The sequence below is a fragment of the Siphateles boraxobius genome, unplaced genomic scaffold (assembly GCF_051911475.1).
Source record: "Siphateles boraxobius isolate OS27281-9 unplaced genomic scaffold, OSU_SipBor_1 100, whole genome shotgun sequence".
NCBI classification, from domain to species: Eukaryota; Metazoa; Chordata; class Actinopteri; order Cypriniformes; family Leuciscidae; genus Siphateles; species Siphateles boraxobius.
The window spans coordinates 3,652,553-3,672,734 of record NW_027508701.1 but is presented as its reverse complement, the minus strand read 5'-3'; the positions used below and the strand labels follow the sequence as shown (position 1 = coordinate 3,672,734).

Sequence of the window (20,182 nt, the reverse complement as noted above, 5' to 3'; positions counted from 1 at the left end):
TATCTTGGACTATTTATTTTTAAACATTTAAGCTTAGTTTTTCAGGTTTAATAAAAATCAATCTCTAAAATGAGAACGAAATATTGACACTCTGCACAATCAAGGGGATGACAGCTAACAATCGGCTCTGCTGTATCAGTAGGCTCAATATGGTTAGTGTATGGGTGGCTTTAGGAACGTAGACCAAGTAAGATCCCAATAATGGAGCATCTATTTATGATTTTAATAAATATACATTGAATATGTTGTTGTTATTATAGCATACTACTTTATTATGTACTAGGCAGAAACCCCTAGGTTTCATGGTTAGTCAGAATCAACAGTGAGACACCTGGGGCCTCTACCATGATAGTAGTTGAACAAACTCGGGGTTACAGGATTAGTTTAGAGTTGACAAAACCAAACCAATCCAACCAGGCTTTCTCTGTCAACTCAGGCTTTGATCCTGAGTTTAGGAGTTTAAGTCTGACATCAGTAGCGAACAGCCAATCACATGTTGAGAAAGAGTGAAACTGAGATTAATTTCTCGCGAGAGAAGCAGCGCAATTCACTTATTAATAAAAGTATTAAAATAGTAAGATTTTAAACAAATTTACACAGCAAGAAGAAAACAGCTGTCTATGAAAGAGGACAACTAAAAGAAAAAGTCTCGCTACTGTATATCATGGTGCGTTCACGTGCTATGGTAATCATGGTAAATACCAAAAGCCGACGTGGAAAATGCACATGAACACCCCGTCATGTGGTATTTTCCACTGGGCAGCTCGTAGAATATTTTGATGCACGAGATGCGATAACCTTTGACCTTTTCAAAATGGCGGAGAGCAACGCGAGAGTCGTGAATGGTAAAAATATTTACTATTCATGATCTAGAAAATATACAGCATATTATTTACCGTCTGAGTTTTGATAAATCATCTTCTTGCTGTAGCAGATGACTTAAGCAACCTAAAACAGTTTTAGCTAAATAACAGGTCTAGATCTCCATCTTTTTACCACATTACGACAACAAAAGCACTTGAACGCAACACACTGGTAAATACCAGTTCACAAGTGGAAAATAAAATATTTTCCATAGCACGTGAACGCACCATCAGTGCAAGTAAAAGTTGTGAAGTTATTTTATAGAGCTGATAAAGGTATAGAGAGAATTGAACATTTAAGCTCACATGTAGTTATTTTATAGCTTCATCTATTGATGCTAAAGCGTATTTATATTACCTTTATATATATATTCATTTAAACTGCATAATAATAATTGATGAACTAAAATTGTACACGTGTGATTGATAAAGGGTATAATAATTACACAAATAATATCTAAATCATACAAATGTATTATTCTAAATAAGCATCACTAAAAACCAGACGATTTTGTCTGTAAAAATCATTTGCTATGTTGTGACCTTTAATTTGGAGTAGAAACAGGAGGAGTGACTTTATCGCATCAGACATCTGTCACTTTGCTCACAGCTGATTGGTCCAAGTTCGGTTTGCAACCTCTTACCTGGAACATAACCTTCCCTGGACCAGGTTAGCCGTGGAGCGTAAGTTACTATGGCGATGAACACAGCTAAAAGCCAAACCACTTTCATGGTCCCTAAAACCCAGGGTTGACGCAAACTAAACTGAAACAAAGCTGGCTAGCCACCTAAACCGGCTTCATGGTATAGGCCCCTCCAGATGAACCAACTTCCAGGTATCATCAGATAACCCCAACAAAAGTCATATTCAAGTCCAGATTAACAAATTAACAGTGCATTCTCTCACTAAAAATGAAGCAAGTAATGCTGTGCAATGTTCTTTATTTCATTCAGTTTTATTTTATTTTATGTGTAATCATTCAGTTATATTATGGTATGTCACAGCAAGACAGAAGTTTAACTAATAATTTGATTTTAAGTTTGGAATGGAGTGACGCCTCTATATAATCAAAATTGGAGGCCCGAGATGGTCGATGTAGAAGGAAGAGTTCATATGTGCATAGGAGCAAAAAAAACAAACAGCCTCAAGCAAAATATAAAGTAGTGAAGGAAATGTGAATGTTTGAATGATATCTAAGGCTTAGTTCTGTTGTGAAGCGCTTTCCACACTGATCACATACAAACACTTTTCTCCAGTGTGAATTATTAATGTGGGTTTTAAGGGATTTATTGTGTGTAAAACTCTGTCCACAATGAGAGCAAGTGTAAGGCTTTTCTCCAGTGTGGAGTCTCATGTGGACCTTAAGGTTTATTTTGTGTTTGAAACTCTTTCCACACTGATCACATGGGAATGGTTTATCTCCAGTGTGAATGTTTATATGAAATCTAAGGCTTTTTTCTGTTATGAAGCGCTTTCCACACTGATCACATGCAAACAGCTTTTCTCCTGTGTGCATTCTGATGTGGGAATCAAGGGTTTTTTTATGTGTGAAACTCTGTCCACAATGAGAGCAAGTATAAGGCTTCTCTCCTGTGTGAATTCTCATGTGGACATTAAGGTTTCCTTTTTGACTGAAACTTTTCCCACACTGCTGGCAAGTGAAAGGCTTTTCTCCAGTGTGAAGTCTCATGTGGGCATTGAGTTTTTGTTTTTGACTGAAACTCTTTCCACACTGATGGCAGGTGATAAAACTGTTAGATTTGGTCTTCTCAGCTCTTTTTTGTGAGGAAGTCATTTCAGTCTGTGTGGATGGTTTTTCTCCGATCATGAAATCATGTTTCTCATCTTTCTCTTCAATATTATTCAGTTCTTGACTCTTTTCAGTTTTCAGTTCCTCTTTCAGTACCATCAGGTCTAAAGTGAAAAAAAGACAAATATGTTAAAACCAGTTTAATGGCAAAAAACATACTGCAATAAAACTACTGAAATCGGTGTTTTCTGTAATTTTTGGGGGGATTTCAAGTACTTTTGCCAGCACAAATGTTTAGTGTAAAGACATAAAATACATGTCTCCCAGATGAAGGGAACGGAGATGTTATGTTGTATGAAAAATAGGGTCTTACTTGGAAGCCCCAATCACCTCTGAGTTTTGAGTACAATCACGCTTTGATTACCCAGAAAAGCGCTATATAAATGTAAGTAATTATTATTATTTAGTGGTGGTTCAGGGTTGAGGCAGGGGGGACACCATCTCTGTTCCCTCCATCAGGGAACAAGGGTTACATTAGTGTTACGAGTGATGGAGATGCAGATGCTGGCAAGCTGTAGCATGCCCTTTTGGAAACTGCTCCCGTTGAGTCATAACCTACCCAGCGCCCCATGAAAGCCCAGAATGTTAGTCCTCCATGCCAACAGGATGAAAGGGACAGGGCTTACCATGGAGACGGTCATAGCTGCTGTTCCTTTTTTTATTTATTTCAAGTTTTATTTTGGTTCTCAATTCCCTTTTTTAAGCCATGACCAGTGTAATTAATGCTGGGGAAGCTTACCTAGTTCAACAGAGAGTGACGCTACGGAGGGCACATCCTACCAGAAGGGAAAACAAACATGTGGAAATCCACATATGGACTGACCCGTGGGGCAGAGCTACATATGGAAAGGCCTCTGCGGTAGGTCCTACCTAGACAGGGATAAAACTACTTAAGGAGCAGAGATGGGGCAGAGGCGATCTGGCATCTAGCCCAGTACAGGGGGCTGACCAAGCGGGCATGCACTTGAGTCCCGGGACTGGCGGAGGATGCTCGGAGGAAACTCAACCTGGTCCTGGAAGGGAGTGGTGGGATGACTAGGCCGGCCTGAACTCAAGGCACAATTTGCTGACAGACATTCCTGCAGGTTCCCCTCCCTCATGATGGAAATATGCAAGGTCAGGAGTGCTGTCTTTAGAGACAGAATCTTAAGGTCAACTGACTCAAGCAGCTTAAAGGGAGCTCTCTAGATACCAGAAAGGACCACAGAGAGATCCCAGGAGGGGATGAGACTCGGGCTGGAAGGATTTAATCTCCTGGCGCCTCTCAGAAACTTTATGACCAGGTCGTGCCTTCCTAGTGTTGTAAACTTCCTTCTTCAGTGTAGAAAAACTCAGAAGCGAAAACCAGGAGACTTATTTAAGCAGGATTCTTTATTTGCTGTAGTCTGCTTCAGTGTAGAAAAACTCAGAAGCGAAAACCAGGAGACTTATTTAAGCAGGATTCTTTATTTGTGTAGTCTGCTTCGTACCCAAGTCAATTCAAGTCAAGTCTAGTCTTTACATTGTAGTTTATATACATTTCAAGGGGGAGGGATTACATTGTGATGAACAAAGCATGTAAATGAGCTGAGACATGAGAACAGGAAAGGCATAGACTTCTCGTACTGAGATGAGACAAATGGTCTCAGTAAAAAAATAACAGGTGTTCAAACTTGCTCGGCATGACTCTTCACCAGGTAAACAACGAGAACAGGAAAAGCCTAGCCTTCTAGTACTGAGATGGGACGGTCAGGAATATCCCGCTGGGAACCCCTACCGTTTGCAGAGATTTCCTGGTCAAATCATTTCTAAACTTTCTCAATATAAAATACTATTGTATTGGAAATCTAAATTAAACATTTAAATAAATTTGTAATCCTACACTAGAGACTTACCGTCCACTGCAACGTGATGTGCCACAATGGTGGCAAAATACATTTACATTTATTCATTTAGCTGACACTTTTATCCAAAGCGACTTACAATTGCTATATATGTCAGAGGTTGCACGCCTCTGGAGCAACTAGGGGTTAAGTGTCTTGCTCAGGGACACGTTGGTGTCTCACAGTGGATTCGAACCCGGGTCTCTCACACCAAAGGCATGTGTCTTATCCACTGCGCCATCATCACCCCGGCGCACATACACCTTCCAGGTGGAGGGGGACAGCTTCTATCTCAACAGGAAAGCGCAGAATCGATCGGGAATCTCCGGGGGTCTTTCTGACGGGAAAAGCACCACACAGCGAACAGAATCCACTTCAAAGCATTAGTTTGCCTAAAACAGGGAGCTCTGGCTTGATTGATAGTGTCTACCACCGCCGGTGCCCTGTCCCTAAAAAATAAGATCCTTCCTCATGGCAATCTGTCAGGAAGATGCTGTCACAAGAAGAGTCAGGTCAGAAAACTAAATTTGGGTGGGCCAGTAAGGCGCTACCATCAAGACCTGTTCCCCGTCCTCCCTGATCTTGCACAGTTTCTGTGCAAGTAGGCTTACTGAGGGAAACGTGTATTTACGTAGGCCCCCGGCCCAGCTTTGTGCTAACACATCCGTGCCGAGGGGGGTTCGGTCAGGGAGTAAAAGAGCTGGCGATGGCAGGACTCCTGGGAGGCAATTAGGTTTACCTGTGTGTCCCTGAATCAACTCTAGATCAGCTCAAATACCTGGGGATGGAGTCTTCATTCTCTATTCATTACAGCATGTCTATTTTTGTGCTGTAACTAGTAGTAAAGTGGAAGAGATGATTAGTTTATGTGTGCTCCACACAGCCTCTTCGCTTGATCCGAGACATTACAGTGATCTGTCACACAATAAAGGGCGCCAAATAAGATCACAAAAGCTCGAGAGACACCTGTCGTCTCACTCCAGTCTATGGGAAATTTCCGATTCTTGTGAGGTTCCTCTATCAGTGGACATGATACTTTGGCAGTACCACTTTTTTATGCGCAACAAAGGTTTGCCTGGATGCGTTCATCTTGATTTTCCGACATGTGTAGTGGAAAGCTCAGACCGTTTAAAAGAAAGGCATTAGCCGACGACGTTATTTTTTCAGTAACGGGGCAATCCAACTAATCTAAACTAATTACTTTTCCCATCGTTACAACGCCGTTAACGTTACTGGATGTTAAATGCGGTGCATTACCATGGGCGTCAGTTTGGTTTGAAATGTGCTGGGGACAGAGACGCATTCGGAAGTGTATTTTCAGAAGTGCTGGGTACAAACTTTACATATTGCCTCACATTCACTCATTCATACATCGACGGCAGTGTCATCCATGCAAGGTGCCATCCAGCTCGTCGGGAGCAGCTGGGGTTAGGTGTCTTGCTCAAGGACACCTCGACACTTGGTCAGGTGGAACCGGGGATTTAACCACCAACCTTCTGGTTTGTAGACAACCTACATGAACCACTGAGCCACTGCCGCTCTGCCGGATTTGTAAATAAATCCATCGATCTGCAAATTTTGTTTGAGTTCTTAAATGGTCTGGTGGAAGATCTTTTGCCAAGCGTGTCAGAGGTTACGGGTTCTAATCCGCAATCGTATAGGTTTTTTTCTCTAATCAAAACTGAAAATGTTCATCAGTGGTTACAGTCTATATCAAGCAGGAACACGTTTGTGTGCATTTTATTTTGTGATTTCACCTGAATGAATAGAGAGTCTCCACTACCGCGATAGATTGAAGTGCGCGTCCAAGTGAAGACTGCGCGAGCCACAGAGAACACTGTATCCATGCAACCTATCGCAGCGGCAACGAGCGCTCAGCTTGAGTTAAAAAACAACACATTTTAGCGCTAGATCTATTATTTAATAGTGAATTAAAGGTTGTATCAGCGATTTCAGGCCCAAACAAAAATTATCACATTCATCTAATCTTTCCTAACGATCCGCTAGCTGCCCGCCCCATAAGCAGGCTGTCAAAAAACCGCGTCTCTGTAGGCAGCCTAGGCTCTGAGATCTGCACACAAAAACAAATGGGTACAACCACCACTCAAAATCAAAATAAACAGTGTTCTAACCAATCACGACAGGGGCGGGTGTTGTTTGTTTTTGCGCTTGTGCACGGCGCCTGCACGCGAAGTCGGAGCTGAAGAATAAGGCAGCGTCTATTAACCCTATGCTATCAGATACATTTAACATGGAAGAGGCAATCCCCAAGAAGAGGAGGAGGATTAGGGCGAGGGAATACCCTCGTTTTTCGTCAAAGAAACGAATAATAATCAGGAAGGCTTTTGAACGGTGGAGAGAATTCAAAGATTTGAAAAATTTTAAATCGGACGCTGAGGTTGCACTGTTTCTTCTGGACAGGTGAGTAGCAAACAGGTGAGTAGTTGTATGTAAACTGTGTGTGAAAATATAATTCTTTAAAAAATATGAGTGAAGCTCGACTAAACTCGGATAGCTCTAGCAAATATCAGATTGTAGGGATTTAGTGTGTGAGATTGGCATGCTAGTGAGCGAGTTGATTCTGACGAATTGGAATTCGTTGAGGGAGGGGCGAGCTAACTTGGTTTGTTTGGGATCTCGATTCAAACACAAACAGAAGTGACTTCACCCACAATCGCTGATACAACCTTTAAATGGCAACGCATGGCGTGGTTAGAGTTTGATTTATTTAATTTGCTACAATTAACTGCAAACACACTTAATATTATTTAACTGTTTACTTTTGAAGAAAATACTTGAAGTTCAGAATATCTACCAGACCAGTTGTCTGACATTGTGAGTTTATTTTATTTCATTAAAGAATAAGACTACAGAGCTAAACACACTTTGTTGTGAACAAAACACTTGGAAGAACAGGTTGTTTACTTGACCGGTTGTCTCAAGTTGAGAGAGTTTGATTTAATTTGCTAGAGTTAAATGTACTTTATATGGTGTAACTGTTTACTTATCTTACAAAGATAATACTTGAAGTGCAGGATAAACCTCTTGCTGTCTGTCCACGTGCAATAAATATCGAAAGTTATGTACAAACACCTGTCTGTTCTACTTCAAAAAAATCCAAATTCTTTGACATATAGCAACTTTTTTAAACAGTAACGCAAATAGTTACTTTCCCTGGTAATGAGTTACTTTTATTATACAGTAATTCAGTTACTAACTCAATTACTTTTTGGAACAAGTAGTGAGTAACTATGACTAATTACTTTTTTAAAGTAACGTTCCCAAAACTGTTCAACTAACACCATCATTTTGCATTCCTAAACTAGCTATGCTGCATTGATCGGTTCTGCTAGGACTCAAAACACTTTTCCCGGCAATATAGCTAGAAAAACACAGTATGCCTTTCTTACAAAATAACTTTTTGTAAAGTTGGTTTGAAACAATATGTATTGCAAAAATAATTATACAAATAAATATGACTTGACTTAGCATCAAACAACTATTTTTAATTGTGTAATATTTAAGTCCACCGAAGGCGATGTGTCTGAACTAGTGCTGTCAATCGATTAAAATTTTTAAATGAGTTAATCACAATCATGGGCTTTGATTAATCATGATTAATCACAAATTTAAAATACTAGGATGTACTTGTAAAAGTGCAGTGTTGAAATAAATAAATGCATGACAAACTGGTTTAAGGAAACAGATTCTTCAGTTTTATTATCTCAACCATTAACATTTATTTAACAAATGTTCGATAACAATCTCTTAATTTGTTGAGGCATCCATATGAACTGCAGACATATTTAGCAGGAACCAACAACTGTTACAAACAGGGGCGGACTGGCCATCTGGCATACCAGGCAAATCCCCGGTGGGCCGGCGTGCTTTTTGGGACAATACATCTTGTACTTTTTTTTTTTTTATCTTAACGTCCCATAAAACTCGTATATCGGCAGCCCATTCGTTTTGTTTTGCTTAATGCCGGTGTAATGCATTGGTCGAAAAAAGTCAGCGCAGTTTATTTTTGTTTGTGCGTGTGTGCCTCATGAAGTGCATGTAAGACAGAGAGCATCCTGATTGGCCTGTTTCTTTAAGTCAACCAATCAATTGTCAGTGTGGGTGGGCTTCTGAACATGTATCCCCCCCATCCAAACTTTGGTTTTATCAGAAGCTTTTTATTACGAAACTTGCCGTTAAGCAGAGCGGACATCGTCTCCTCTGTCTTCGTATTACTCGCGTTTGCCGTACCCTTATCACATCTGCGCTGCGATAACAGGAAGAAGTTGGGGTCAAACTTGATCAAATGATTAATTTGCGTAAAAACAATTAATAACGCGTTAACATTATTAGATTAATCGCATGCGTTAACGTTGACAGCCCTATTCTGAACCCATGTGCAGTTTTATTTGATAAATGAAAAACATGACACAAAAATAAACTGAACTGAAACATAAACATGAGCACTTGAACGTGACAACTAGACTTGAACAGAACTTGACTGTGACCATAAATAGACTTGACAAACTCACCAAACAGCAGGTCACACAAAACAAAGCTAGACAAGAGACAATGGTAACATAAGGGCTATTTATACACAAAGACCAACCGTCTACAATGCGAGTCAATCACTCGCATATGCGACTAAATCTACACTCTGGGCGACTAAATAATGTCAATCATTAGCAATTGGTTAATAAATTCTAAGATTTTACTCGCCGGTGTTTGTGTTAGAGGACAAGTATAAGTTTATATTTTCACTCCCTGAACACTCTGACTGAGCGCTTGAGAGTTTTGCTCTCCGTCAAACAATCTGTACCTAAACTATTTCTATTCAGCTCAATGGATGCACAGCGTACCTGTATTTGACATACTCTGTAAACTCTAGTGTGAATCCGCACAACTCGGTTGCTTTGCTGAGAGCTCTGTGTTTCTCACACACACGCAAAGAGAGAGCGCGAGAACCTTACAACAAACCAGTTTTAGCGAACGTGCATTGTATTGTTATTATTAGTAATAGAATTCGTAGTAGTAGAATTATCTTTTAATAATAATTTATATTATCTATTACTATTATCTATTTTTCACAGTAACTGAATGGCCAACAATATATTAAGCACCACCACCAGTCCTTCACTTCAGTTAAAATGACAAATTTATACCATTTAACCATTCATACATGGTTACCAAGTTTCACTTCTCATTACTAAAGTTCTATAGTTAAGTAGTGCTTCATTATCATAATCAAGGTTAGCTAATTACCTGTCACGATTTGGTTTGTTAATGTCATGTTCCATGTCTGTCATGTGATTCCTTGTTTGTCATGTGATCCTGCCATGTGTCTTGTCATTGGTTAATCGTCTGTTCATTGTTCACAGGTGTGTCTTGTCTTGTCATTAGTCTGTATTTAAGCTCTCATGTTTGCCATGTGTCCTGGTCAAGTTTTGTTCTTCTGTAACCACTGTTGTTGACCGTTATCTCATGTTCATGCTTATGATTTTGAGTTCATGCCACGCCATGCTTTTGTTTTATTGTCTAATCTTGTTTATAAATAAACTGCACTTGGGTTCTCATCTACACTTGCCTCCAGTGGATCCTTTTTACAGAACTTGACCAGGACACATGGCAAACATGAGGGCTTAAATACACAGACTAATGACAAGACAAGACACACCTGTGAACAATGAACAGACGATCAACCAATGACAAGACACATGGCAGGATCACATGACAAACAGGGAATCACATGACAGACATGGAACATGACATTAACAAACCAAAACGTGACCAAGACAAGACCAAATCGTGACATTACCTAAAAAATACATAAATATCTGCTTCAGTTCATACTGCCCTTAACACTTTCTCCGACAAGCGGATGCATTGAGTTAAATTATGAGTTAAATGTGAAGCGGACTCTAGCGTACGTGAAAAGATGAAGAATTGGGACCTGGATCAGAAATAAAGGATTGTGGCGTAAAAAACAACATTAAAATTAATTAATTGTTATTATTATTATTTTTAATATGGAGGCAAATATGGCCCTGTAATAGGGATGGCGAAAACTAAAAATTTTCTTGACCGACCACCGAGCCTCATTAGCCGGTTGAAACCGGTTAACCGATTAGTTTAAAATATGCCACGCTATTTGAAATAACAGCCATTTCGAGCTGCGCCTGCAATTTCGCAACTCTGTCGCATCTCTCTGCCGCTCTGCCTCCCGCTCACACACACACACACACACACACACACACACACACACCCGGCGCCGCCCTTCCACTCACGTCACTTTTTTTAAATCCCCTACAGCGTGAAACATGAGTCCCGCAAACGCGGCGCCGAGGAGCTTGTATGTAATCGGAGGACAAATGGCTCCTTAGTTTTGAAATGGTTTGGGTACAAGGTGATCGCGTTGAAAATAAAGGCGTTAGTCTAGCGTTAGAAGCTCATTTGAAACATTGCAGCGTCTCATTTAAGAAAATGAAGAGACGACGCTTTTGTTTGAGGTAGTGCTAACAATAATAAAGAAAGATGATGATCATCATCACCTTATCTGTTACCACTGAAATGTAGATGTCATGTATTTCCAAATCTAAGCCCATCTTATGAGGAATGTTGCCTAATAGACTGAACACGATAAAACCAATGGATAAAACAGGCACTTTCAGAACGCGTAAGTGACGCACCGGCCAAGGCAGGTCTAACTCACTGTGTGCCTTCTAATAACGGACAGAACAAGTCGCGTTTTCAGGTGATACATCATAGATGATGTAGGCCTACTGTATTTAAGCACTGTATCACACAAGTTGCAGCTTACATCTGTGTCATTCTTTTTGGTGAAATGGTCACACACTACACACTACTTTTCTTTGCACGCTTCATCCTGTCGTCTGCCCTGGCTCTGACGTCGAATGTTTTAGCCTGTAGCCTTTACTTTTCGCAAACCTTTTGAGCGCGCGAACCCAAACGCTGTGACCGGCTCGCGCCAAATGTTTTTATTGGTTTATTAAGTACAAACAGGCGAGTTATGAAAAATTGAGTGTGAGGGATTTGTTCACTTCACACAAACATATCTTGGAATGAGATGGCTAACTGTAGTAGCGTTTAGCCTAATTTAGAGATCACTTTTTTTTTTTAACCGACTACCGACAACTTTGATCGGTTAACGTTGATACGGTCAACCATCGGTCAAACGGTCATCGGTTAGCATCCCTACCCCTGTAATGATTTCCTTTCTCTTTTTACACACAAGCAAACACACAGGTTTCTTTCTTGAATATGTACATTATTGCAAATGTGACATTGGTTTCAAGCAACAGTGCCATAAACAAGTTAATATTGTTATGGGTGTGTTTTCTTTGTATTTTTTATGATTTTGTATTTCTCTTGGTTTTGTAGGGGGCAGCGGAGAGGAGGAACACCAGACTCAGAGTAGGAGGTGGAGGTATATGTGTTTCGGTGCCGTGCATGAGGGGCGACGGAGAGGCGACATCAACTCGGGCTGGACTCGTTTCCTCGCTACAACAGGATCTTTGGTCTGTCGTAGAGTTGAGCCGGATACTCGGCTGAAACGAGTATCCGGTACGGATAAAGCACTTTTGCCGAGTACGAGTATAATACGAGTAATACGAGTCAATATCTGTGCTCGGATTGAATAAAAATCCTCATTGGGTAGCTGACTGTGTCTGCGTTCTGTGATAGACTAGTCACAACGCCCCTCCCCTACACGCATACAGATTTGATTTATTGTGCTGCTGTGTCCCGCTCTGCTCACTCACACACAGAACACTCTCTCCCTCTGTCTCTCCCTCAGTCACTCAGGTTCGCGGGTCTTTTTTCCGTTAACGTTTAGGGTTTCTTCAGCTTCAGGTTTGTTTTTTACTTCGGTTTGTAGTACACTTACTTATTAACCAGTAGAGTTCTGGTAAACCTGGGGTTTGTTCAGACGTGGTGCTTGGTAGAATTCTCAAGGTCGGACATCCGGGAATTTTACTCCTATAATGCACTGCGCGCGCATAGCAACGCGGCGAAGGGTAAAACAACAAGCGCCCGCCATTAAGCAACACGAAAGCGGAAGATAAACAAGCGCAGAGAATAATGCCTAAAAACTATACATTTATGCAGTTAGCCTTTATTGGCTTTTTTTTTGGAAAAAACTGTGTCCCTCACTGACATGCCACTGACAGACTGAGCTCATTACAGCCACTTTGTTACACAGTGCTTTTGAATGAACAGTTTTTTGTTTTTTTAATTAATAAAAAATCGATTACATAGTTAATGTAATCGATCCTTGATGGGTATGTAAACATGACTGCAAGTGTAGGACACATGGTGTTCATACCAGGGGATTTGATAGGGTGGCCATACGTCCGGATTTTGTCTGGACAGTCCGGATTTTAAGTCACTTGTCCAGCGCAGCCTCAAGCCGGACACTCATTTGTCCTCCTTTTTGGAGTTGCGCTGAATTGTTTAAAAAAGTTAACCTATAACAATCCCGCACATTGATAGCGGCTCCCCAATGCCCGGAAATTAGTTAAAATCTCCTGGAATCTCGAGCCGTGCATGCGAGACAGGACATAACGTATGTGCTCCAAACTGTGCAGCGCGCGGCAGAGAGCGAGAGACCTTGCGTGACACTTGTCAACAAAATATATGTGTCCTTCTTTTTGGTGTTATGGAAATAGCCACCCTAGGATTTGATGAGGTAATTGTATGTCTGGAAACTCGAGCCTGGGCCATGCTTTTGGGTTGTTCTCCCAGGACTCAGCTGGATGCCGATGGACAATATTGTAATGCTAAACCTACAAGCGACAGCTTTCTGTGGTACCTGGTCAATGCAGGCGCTAGGAGACTGTCTATATATTGATAAGACATTCTGTAATAGAAGAAGAAGATCTGTATTCATATAGCTGATAGCGCCTTTCACAGACATGTAACGTTAGCTAGTCACAAAGCGCTTTACATGAGTGTTTTATTACATTCACTTCTCACCACCGACATACATTCGCATACACAGATATCATTCATCATTAATACAAAGTATTCCGTTGGTATCCATAACTGACATAATCCACAGCAAAACTTCTGTGAATAGATACCTTTTTGATTTGCCTCGGGCTTTGCCTTCGGTTTGTTTTACCCTTCAAACACGGCGGCGGCTGTTGCTATGCAGGTCACATGATTTGTGACGTAACGTCGACCAAGAGAATGCGACTCGCGTTGCGTCTCTGCCAGTCGGAGTTTTTTTTTTTTTTTTTAACCGTTTGTTTTACTTCATGCACTGAGTGTCTGACACTTTTTGCTGGATTTCATTAAAAAAAAAAAAGGAAGTAGTGGTATAAAACTATATTACAAATGAATTAGCTAGCAACACACACACACACTCTCTCTCTCTCTGCCGGTCATCTGAGTTTTTTTTTTAAACCGTCTGCTGGCTCTAACCAGTTTTTTTTTACTTCACGCACTGAGTGACACTTTCTTGCTGTATTTTATAAATAAATTAAAGGTAGTTGTGTTATAAATAATATTACAAATTAAGCTGCTACACTCACAAAAACACAAACACCCCCCCCCCCCTCTCATGATCAGTGATACAGAATAATGAGTAAATAGTTTTCTAATCAGCAATAAATAACAATTTCTGAACAACCCATATCAATTGCATGCTTAAAATACCATACCGGTTAAAGCCCCGCCCATTTCAAGTCAACCTGACCCACTTCCGGGTTAAATCCCGCCCACGTCCGGGTTAGGCCCCGCCCAGTCCGAGTACAGATACAGATAATTCATATGGTTAACAGATACAGATAATGCTGTACTCGCTCATCCCTAGTCTGTCGGCATTTTGGGACATTTCAGAGGGCATAAAATTGCTTATTGCACTTTGTGAAATCCCTAGAATTATGTAATAAACCTTATTCATCATATCAATCTTTGGTTTTGATTTCCCTTTATTGATGCGGCCACGAGTCGGCTGTAACATAATGGGGGTTTGTCCGTTCTTTTTTTTGCCTTTCGAGAAAATATTGGGCGGATAGATTATTATTATTTATTTTTTTAATCCTTGTAGTTCACGTAATAAGAGACTTTTATGTCCGCTTGTTTCGCGTGATAGAAATGCATGCGCTTTTTAAAAATGTTTTATTCGTGTTATAAGACGCATGGGTGATTAGAAATAACCGTGGGTGTTTTCCGCAGCTCAGCTGTTTGCTGGAAAATGTGCCGACAGATCGATGTGAAAGTTTTTTCAGTAGTTTATCACAAATGTTTGTCACTCATCCATGTGATATAAGAGGAAAGTGGGGTAAGTGAGTTAAACTTTAAACTGACCTACCATTTGAAACGGGATCAAGAAATGCTGTTGAAGTAACATTTTAGCACAATATAATAATAATAATTTGTTACATTTATATAGTGCTTTTCTGGGTACTCAAAGCGCTTTACATGGAAGGGGGAATCTCCTCAACCACCACCGATGTGCAGCACCACCTGGATGATGTGACGGCAGCCATAGTGCGCCAAAACACACACACACACACACACACACACACACACACACGCACACACACCAGCTTACTGGTGGAGAGGAGACCGTGATGAAGCCAATCAGTATATATGGGGATGATAAGGAGGCCATGATGGACAGAGGCCACTGGGCAAGTTTGGCCAGGACACTGGGTTACACCCCTACTCTTTTACGAAGGACATCCTGGGATTTTTAATGACCACAGAGAGTCAGGACCTCGGTTTAACATCTCATTCATTCATGAATGATTCAGTGTTTTTGAATAAATCAGTCACAACCCGGGTTAAGCATATATTCGATCTTTATATATATATATATATATATATATATATATAAGTAAAACAACTTCTCAAATAAGAAAAAAAATTGGATTGTCGACTCGTTGTCATTCGCCTACTGCAGCGATCTCATGTGAAATGAAATGACAGTAGACGGAACTGTGACTGTCGCGATCGGGCCAGTGCTGCATCCTCACGAAAGTTTAATATCTGTGCGCAAATATCCGAAGTGTGCATCCAGAGAGCCGCATCTCAGACAGCGCGTGATGCTTTTGCATCTTCTTGCACTTGAAACAGACATATTCACACAATATTGTCAAAATGTCCGTGGTGAGTGTCCTCATAAACATAGTCGGTTATGTCTTAAATAAATATAAACAGTAATAAAATACATGTGTAACAGTATATTGGATCTGTGCATTAGCTGTTAAAGTGACAGCAGCCTAATATTCCTGATGCTGTCTGTGTTTTTAATGTTAATCAAACAACAAAGGACAAAGAAATAAAATCACCCACTGCTCTTTACTGAATAACATTTATAACTTTAATATGGTCGGGCTAATCCATAAAATTGAGCCCTGAAATACAAAGCGGGTTGAAAATTTGAGATCTTACACTTCAAATGGTGGACTCGAGAAACAGGGGCCTCAAGCCTATTTCTATAAAACATAAGATTTCCAAAATAACACAAGTTTTACCAGATCTTCCCTCCCTCGTGTTAAAAATGCACCTAAAGAAAACAAATGTTCAGCCAGTTTTACAGAATAAACATGATCTGTGACTTAATTAGTAATCTTTAAATTAAGACATGAAGCTGAAACAGGGAGAGCTGCAAGAGGACAACAGTAATTGCATTATTTTCGTTATAAATATTTGTCATTATGACCAGTGTTGGGTAAGTTACTCAAAAAAAGTAATCCACTACAAATTACTAATTACTACTTTAAAATTGTAATTTGATTACATTACTGATTACTGCATGTAAAAAGTAATCAGATTACTAATTACTTTACTTTCAAGTTACTTTGAAAACCTATTAAAACTACAAGAATACACTACAAAGTGAAACTCAGTTCTTTCCGTAATTTAATATTGCAGAATACAGACATCCCAAGTCTCCTGAAAGTTCCGGGAGTCTCCCACATGTTGATAGCGGCTCCCTGATGCCCGCAAATTAGTTCAAATCTCCCGTAATCTAGAGCGAGCGAGAAAGAGCGCGCATGCGAGACAGAAGATAGGGGTGTTTCTCAATATGTTCTTGTGGACTTGTGAAACGTCATCAGTCGCTGCCCAAGTACTGTTCCAATTCAGAGTTCACATCTAGCCAAGTCCAGTTCAAGACCCCTGATGTGTTCCTGATCCACCACTTTTACCCAGGATGCATCGAGAGGTGACTTTAACTTTGTAGCCTATTAGAGAGCTGACTTATGTTTGACTGAACTGTTTGCTTTATTTCTAATTGTACAGATTCTTATACCTTTTAGGCTACTTATACTTTTATACTGGATATTATTGAGCATTAAAACTGACATTTAACAAAAAGAGACAGGGTTGTGTAATTTTATTTTATATATTTTAAAATATATAGAATATTTTTTATATTTATTTTACTATACATTCTCTTCACTGTATGTACACGTATAATAAAATAAAATGACAAGTCTGTCTCTGTTAAATGTCAGTTTTAATGATCAATAATGTTTCATATTTTTTAAAATGAAAACAAAAAGAAGCAGGGTTGTGTTTTATATATCGTGTTGTTATAAATAATGCAGTGAAGATAATCAATGTATGCGCACATTTGTGTGGCCATTAGCCTATGTTTACGATTTTTTTAAATGAAAAGAGGCAGAGTTGTGTTTTATAACATATTTTGTTTTATTGTTGACGAAAAGAGGCAGAGTTGTACTTTATACCATATTTCGTTTAATTGTTGCCTGAAATATAGCTACATAAAGAGATAACCGGAGTAGCCAGAGCTGCTGAGTGACACGATCAAGAACTCCGCGGTTCCGTTTGCAGAATAACCGGACTCGCGTCCTCTCGTCCTCGGGAGTTCGTTCTCCTGAGTCAAACTGGGCAAGTCTGAACGACCAAGGACGCAAGTCCAAAGTTTGCGTAGGCTACTATTGAGAAACGGCCAGACTGTGCTCCAAACCGTGTAGCGCTGTGTGTGTGTGTGTGTGTGCCTCATGAACCGCGTTCTCCGGTAATTCATTAAAGCGCATACTGACGCAGCCGGCCAAACGTGATTAGAAAGGCATTTTACTAAATATTTTTTTCTTAACAATACATTTGTAACGCAAGTAACTTAATTTTATTGACATCAGTAACTGTAATCAAATTACATACATTTTAAATGTAATGTGTTACATTACTGCGTTACCACGAAAAGTAATTAGAATACAGTAACGGTGTGTTATACCCAACTCTGATTATGACACTAGTATTATTTAGCTATGAACAGCATCATATACGAGCTAGTGTCAATCTCTCTGAGACTGAATACTTTTCACATGTGATGATGCAGTTCAGGAGAAGAAACTGATCCTACATCAACTTCTGATGGAAAATTTACAGCTGGGGTTGTTAGAAGAGATTTTAGGTTTAATGTTACACAGAATACAGGTTTTGTTTAGGCTACTTTCACATTATTATCCTAATTTAATGTTCTACATGTCATAATAAGCAGCATTAGCATTTGTCTGGTCATGTGATCTCAACAAACATGTCTGTCCACATGAGAAGACCCGCCGCTCCATGTCAGATAAAACCGCTTTAATTAGGACACTCATATGACATTCTTCAAAAATATCATTCATTTCTGTAGATAATTTTAATAAGGATTGAATGAAACTAACCTGTTTGTTCCTCAGTTTCTTCATGTTTCACGCTGAACACTTCTTCAATCTTTATGTCTTCACTCTCCTCTTTAATAAACGCCATCTTTATAATAGTGTCACGTGGATCTCAGATGTTTCTCCAGGAGTTTTCCTGTGTGTTTGGACAAATGTGTCATGCTTAAGATGAGAATAATTAACAGAAAGAAAAATAAATCCACAGTAAATCTCTGAGTGCGTCTCAATCAGCTCTAGTTCAGTAGTTCAGCGCACTGGTGAGGGAGTCAGTCAGAGTGAGAGTTAATGGACTTAAATCAACTGATCAGACAAAAATCACTAAACAAGCAGTGAAAATTAATAAAGAGGAAATACACACTTCATATTTAGGCATTTATGATGTATAAATGATTTTTAATGATTTGTAGACTACATTGAATAGATTACACTGTCATGAAAACGTTTGCTATTGGTTTGTAAAAGTTGTCATTACATGTTTGTATTCTCGTTGCATTTACACGGTTCTAGGCAGTTCGACCGATTCGAATCAGTGAATCGTTTTGCGGAGCGATTGGTTCAATTGACTCGGAGTAAAAAAAGAAAACATCACTTTCTCCTTCACTACTTGCCAGCTGCCGAATTCGTGTTTACGATCAAATTATTGACTATATCTGGAACGAAATGAGACGCACCTTTTCTGATTTACTGGGACTGTAATACCTAGTCATAGTAAACAAATTACCCACGTGCTTAAGCGCTTTATTCACAAAAACATCGTATGTTATGTTCAAATGAATAATTACAATGTTTCGTTCACTAATAAATCATTAATGCAAATGGTTTAGCGGTTTTTGTGTTGATATAAACGCTTTACAACGAACCTTTCTTCAGGCCAAACACAACACTAGCAGGAACGCGACGCAGACATATGACGTCAAATCACCAGACCAAAATAAAAGTCCCTTTAAATCGCAGCTGTCTAAAATCACAACAACAACAACAACAACAAAAAAAAACCTGTACAAAGACCTCCAGATAAATACTGGGCTTCTATATTTACACATTTAAGTGCTTCAAAACATATTGAGCTATGACATCCTATGACATTAAAAATTATTCTATATACAAATTATCTCATATATGTGGCTATTGTGGTTCATCATAGGCCCTGTCCCAAATGGCACATTTCATATGAATTTTCGGTCTTGTGTAGTTATTTCATGTGTCCGTTAAATCCATGAGACTGTAGGGTGTCTCATTTTTCATTTTAGGTTTTAGAAGGTTTTTCATGCATACTTTGTGGTTGATATGTGCTCTCAATGTGCACTTTTGCAGAGCACACACTGATGCAAGCTCTACAGCACACAACAGTCAAAGCAGGGTTATGTGTTTGCATGTTGTGCACAATAACCCTAAAGGCACTTCAATGTATGGCGGCTTGTTTATATATATATATAAATATAGCTGCGAGCAGCGATGAAGGGCCAAAGCCGGCGGCACCACCATCCCGGTGCCTTGCGGTGCCACCGGCTTGGGCCCGTAATCGCTGCTCGCAGCTATATTTTTATTATTTTTGTTTGTTTTTACGCACAAAAAGTTTTATAAACACTTATTATAGGCGTACCGTAGTGATTCAGAATAAGTCAAAAACACGGTTGGGAAAATGGATTCATGATGTAGCCTACTCGTTCATTTTGAACATAAGTTACGGACTGCAGCAGCTGATACTACGGCGTTCTGCTGCTCAAGCGTCCACTCGCACAAATGCAACCACATAACATTTTAACTCGCACATTCTCAAAAAATGGTCGCAGTCTGGAACCCTGAATAGTACTAATAAAGTCGTTATTTTTGTTTGTTTTTGCGCACAAAAAGTATTCTCGTCGCTTGATAAACTTAAGATTGAGCCACTGTAGTCACTTGGACTATTTTAACGATGTTTTTAATAACTTTTCGCCTATGGAGGAGTGATCCAGCTCTCAGATTTAATCACAAATATCTTAATT

At 39.7% G+C, this 20,182-nt stretch overlaps 1 protein-coding gene across 1 annotated transcript; it reads right to left on the bottom strand.

Annotated features, from left to right (window-relative positions):
- Window positions 1–1,788: 1,788 nt before the first annotated feature.
- Window positions 1,789–18,420, bottom strand: LOC143746951 (uncharacterized). The gene is made up of 2 exons (XM_077239270.1): window positions 18,201–18,420; window positions 1,789–2,778 (listed from the first exon to the last, which is right to left on the bottom strand). Exons 1-2 carry the CDS (start codon window positions 18,283–18,285, stop codon window positions 2,009–2,011), a joined length of 855 nt encoding a protein of 284 aa, XP_077095385.1. The 5' UTR covers window positions 18,286–18,420; the 3' UTR covers window positions 1,789–2,008.
- Between the last annotated feature and the right edge of the window lie 1,762 nt (window positions 18,421–20,182).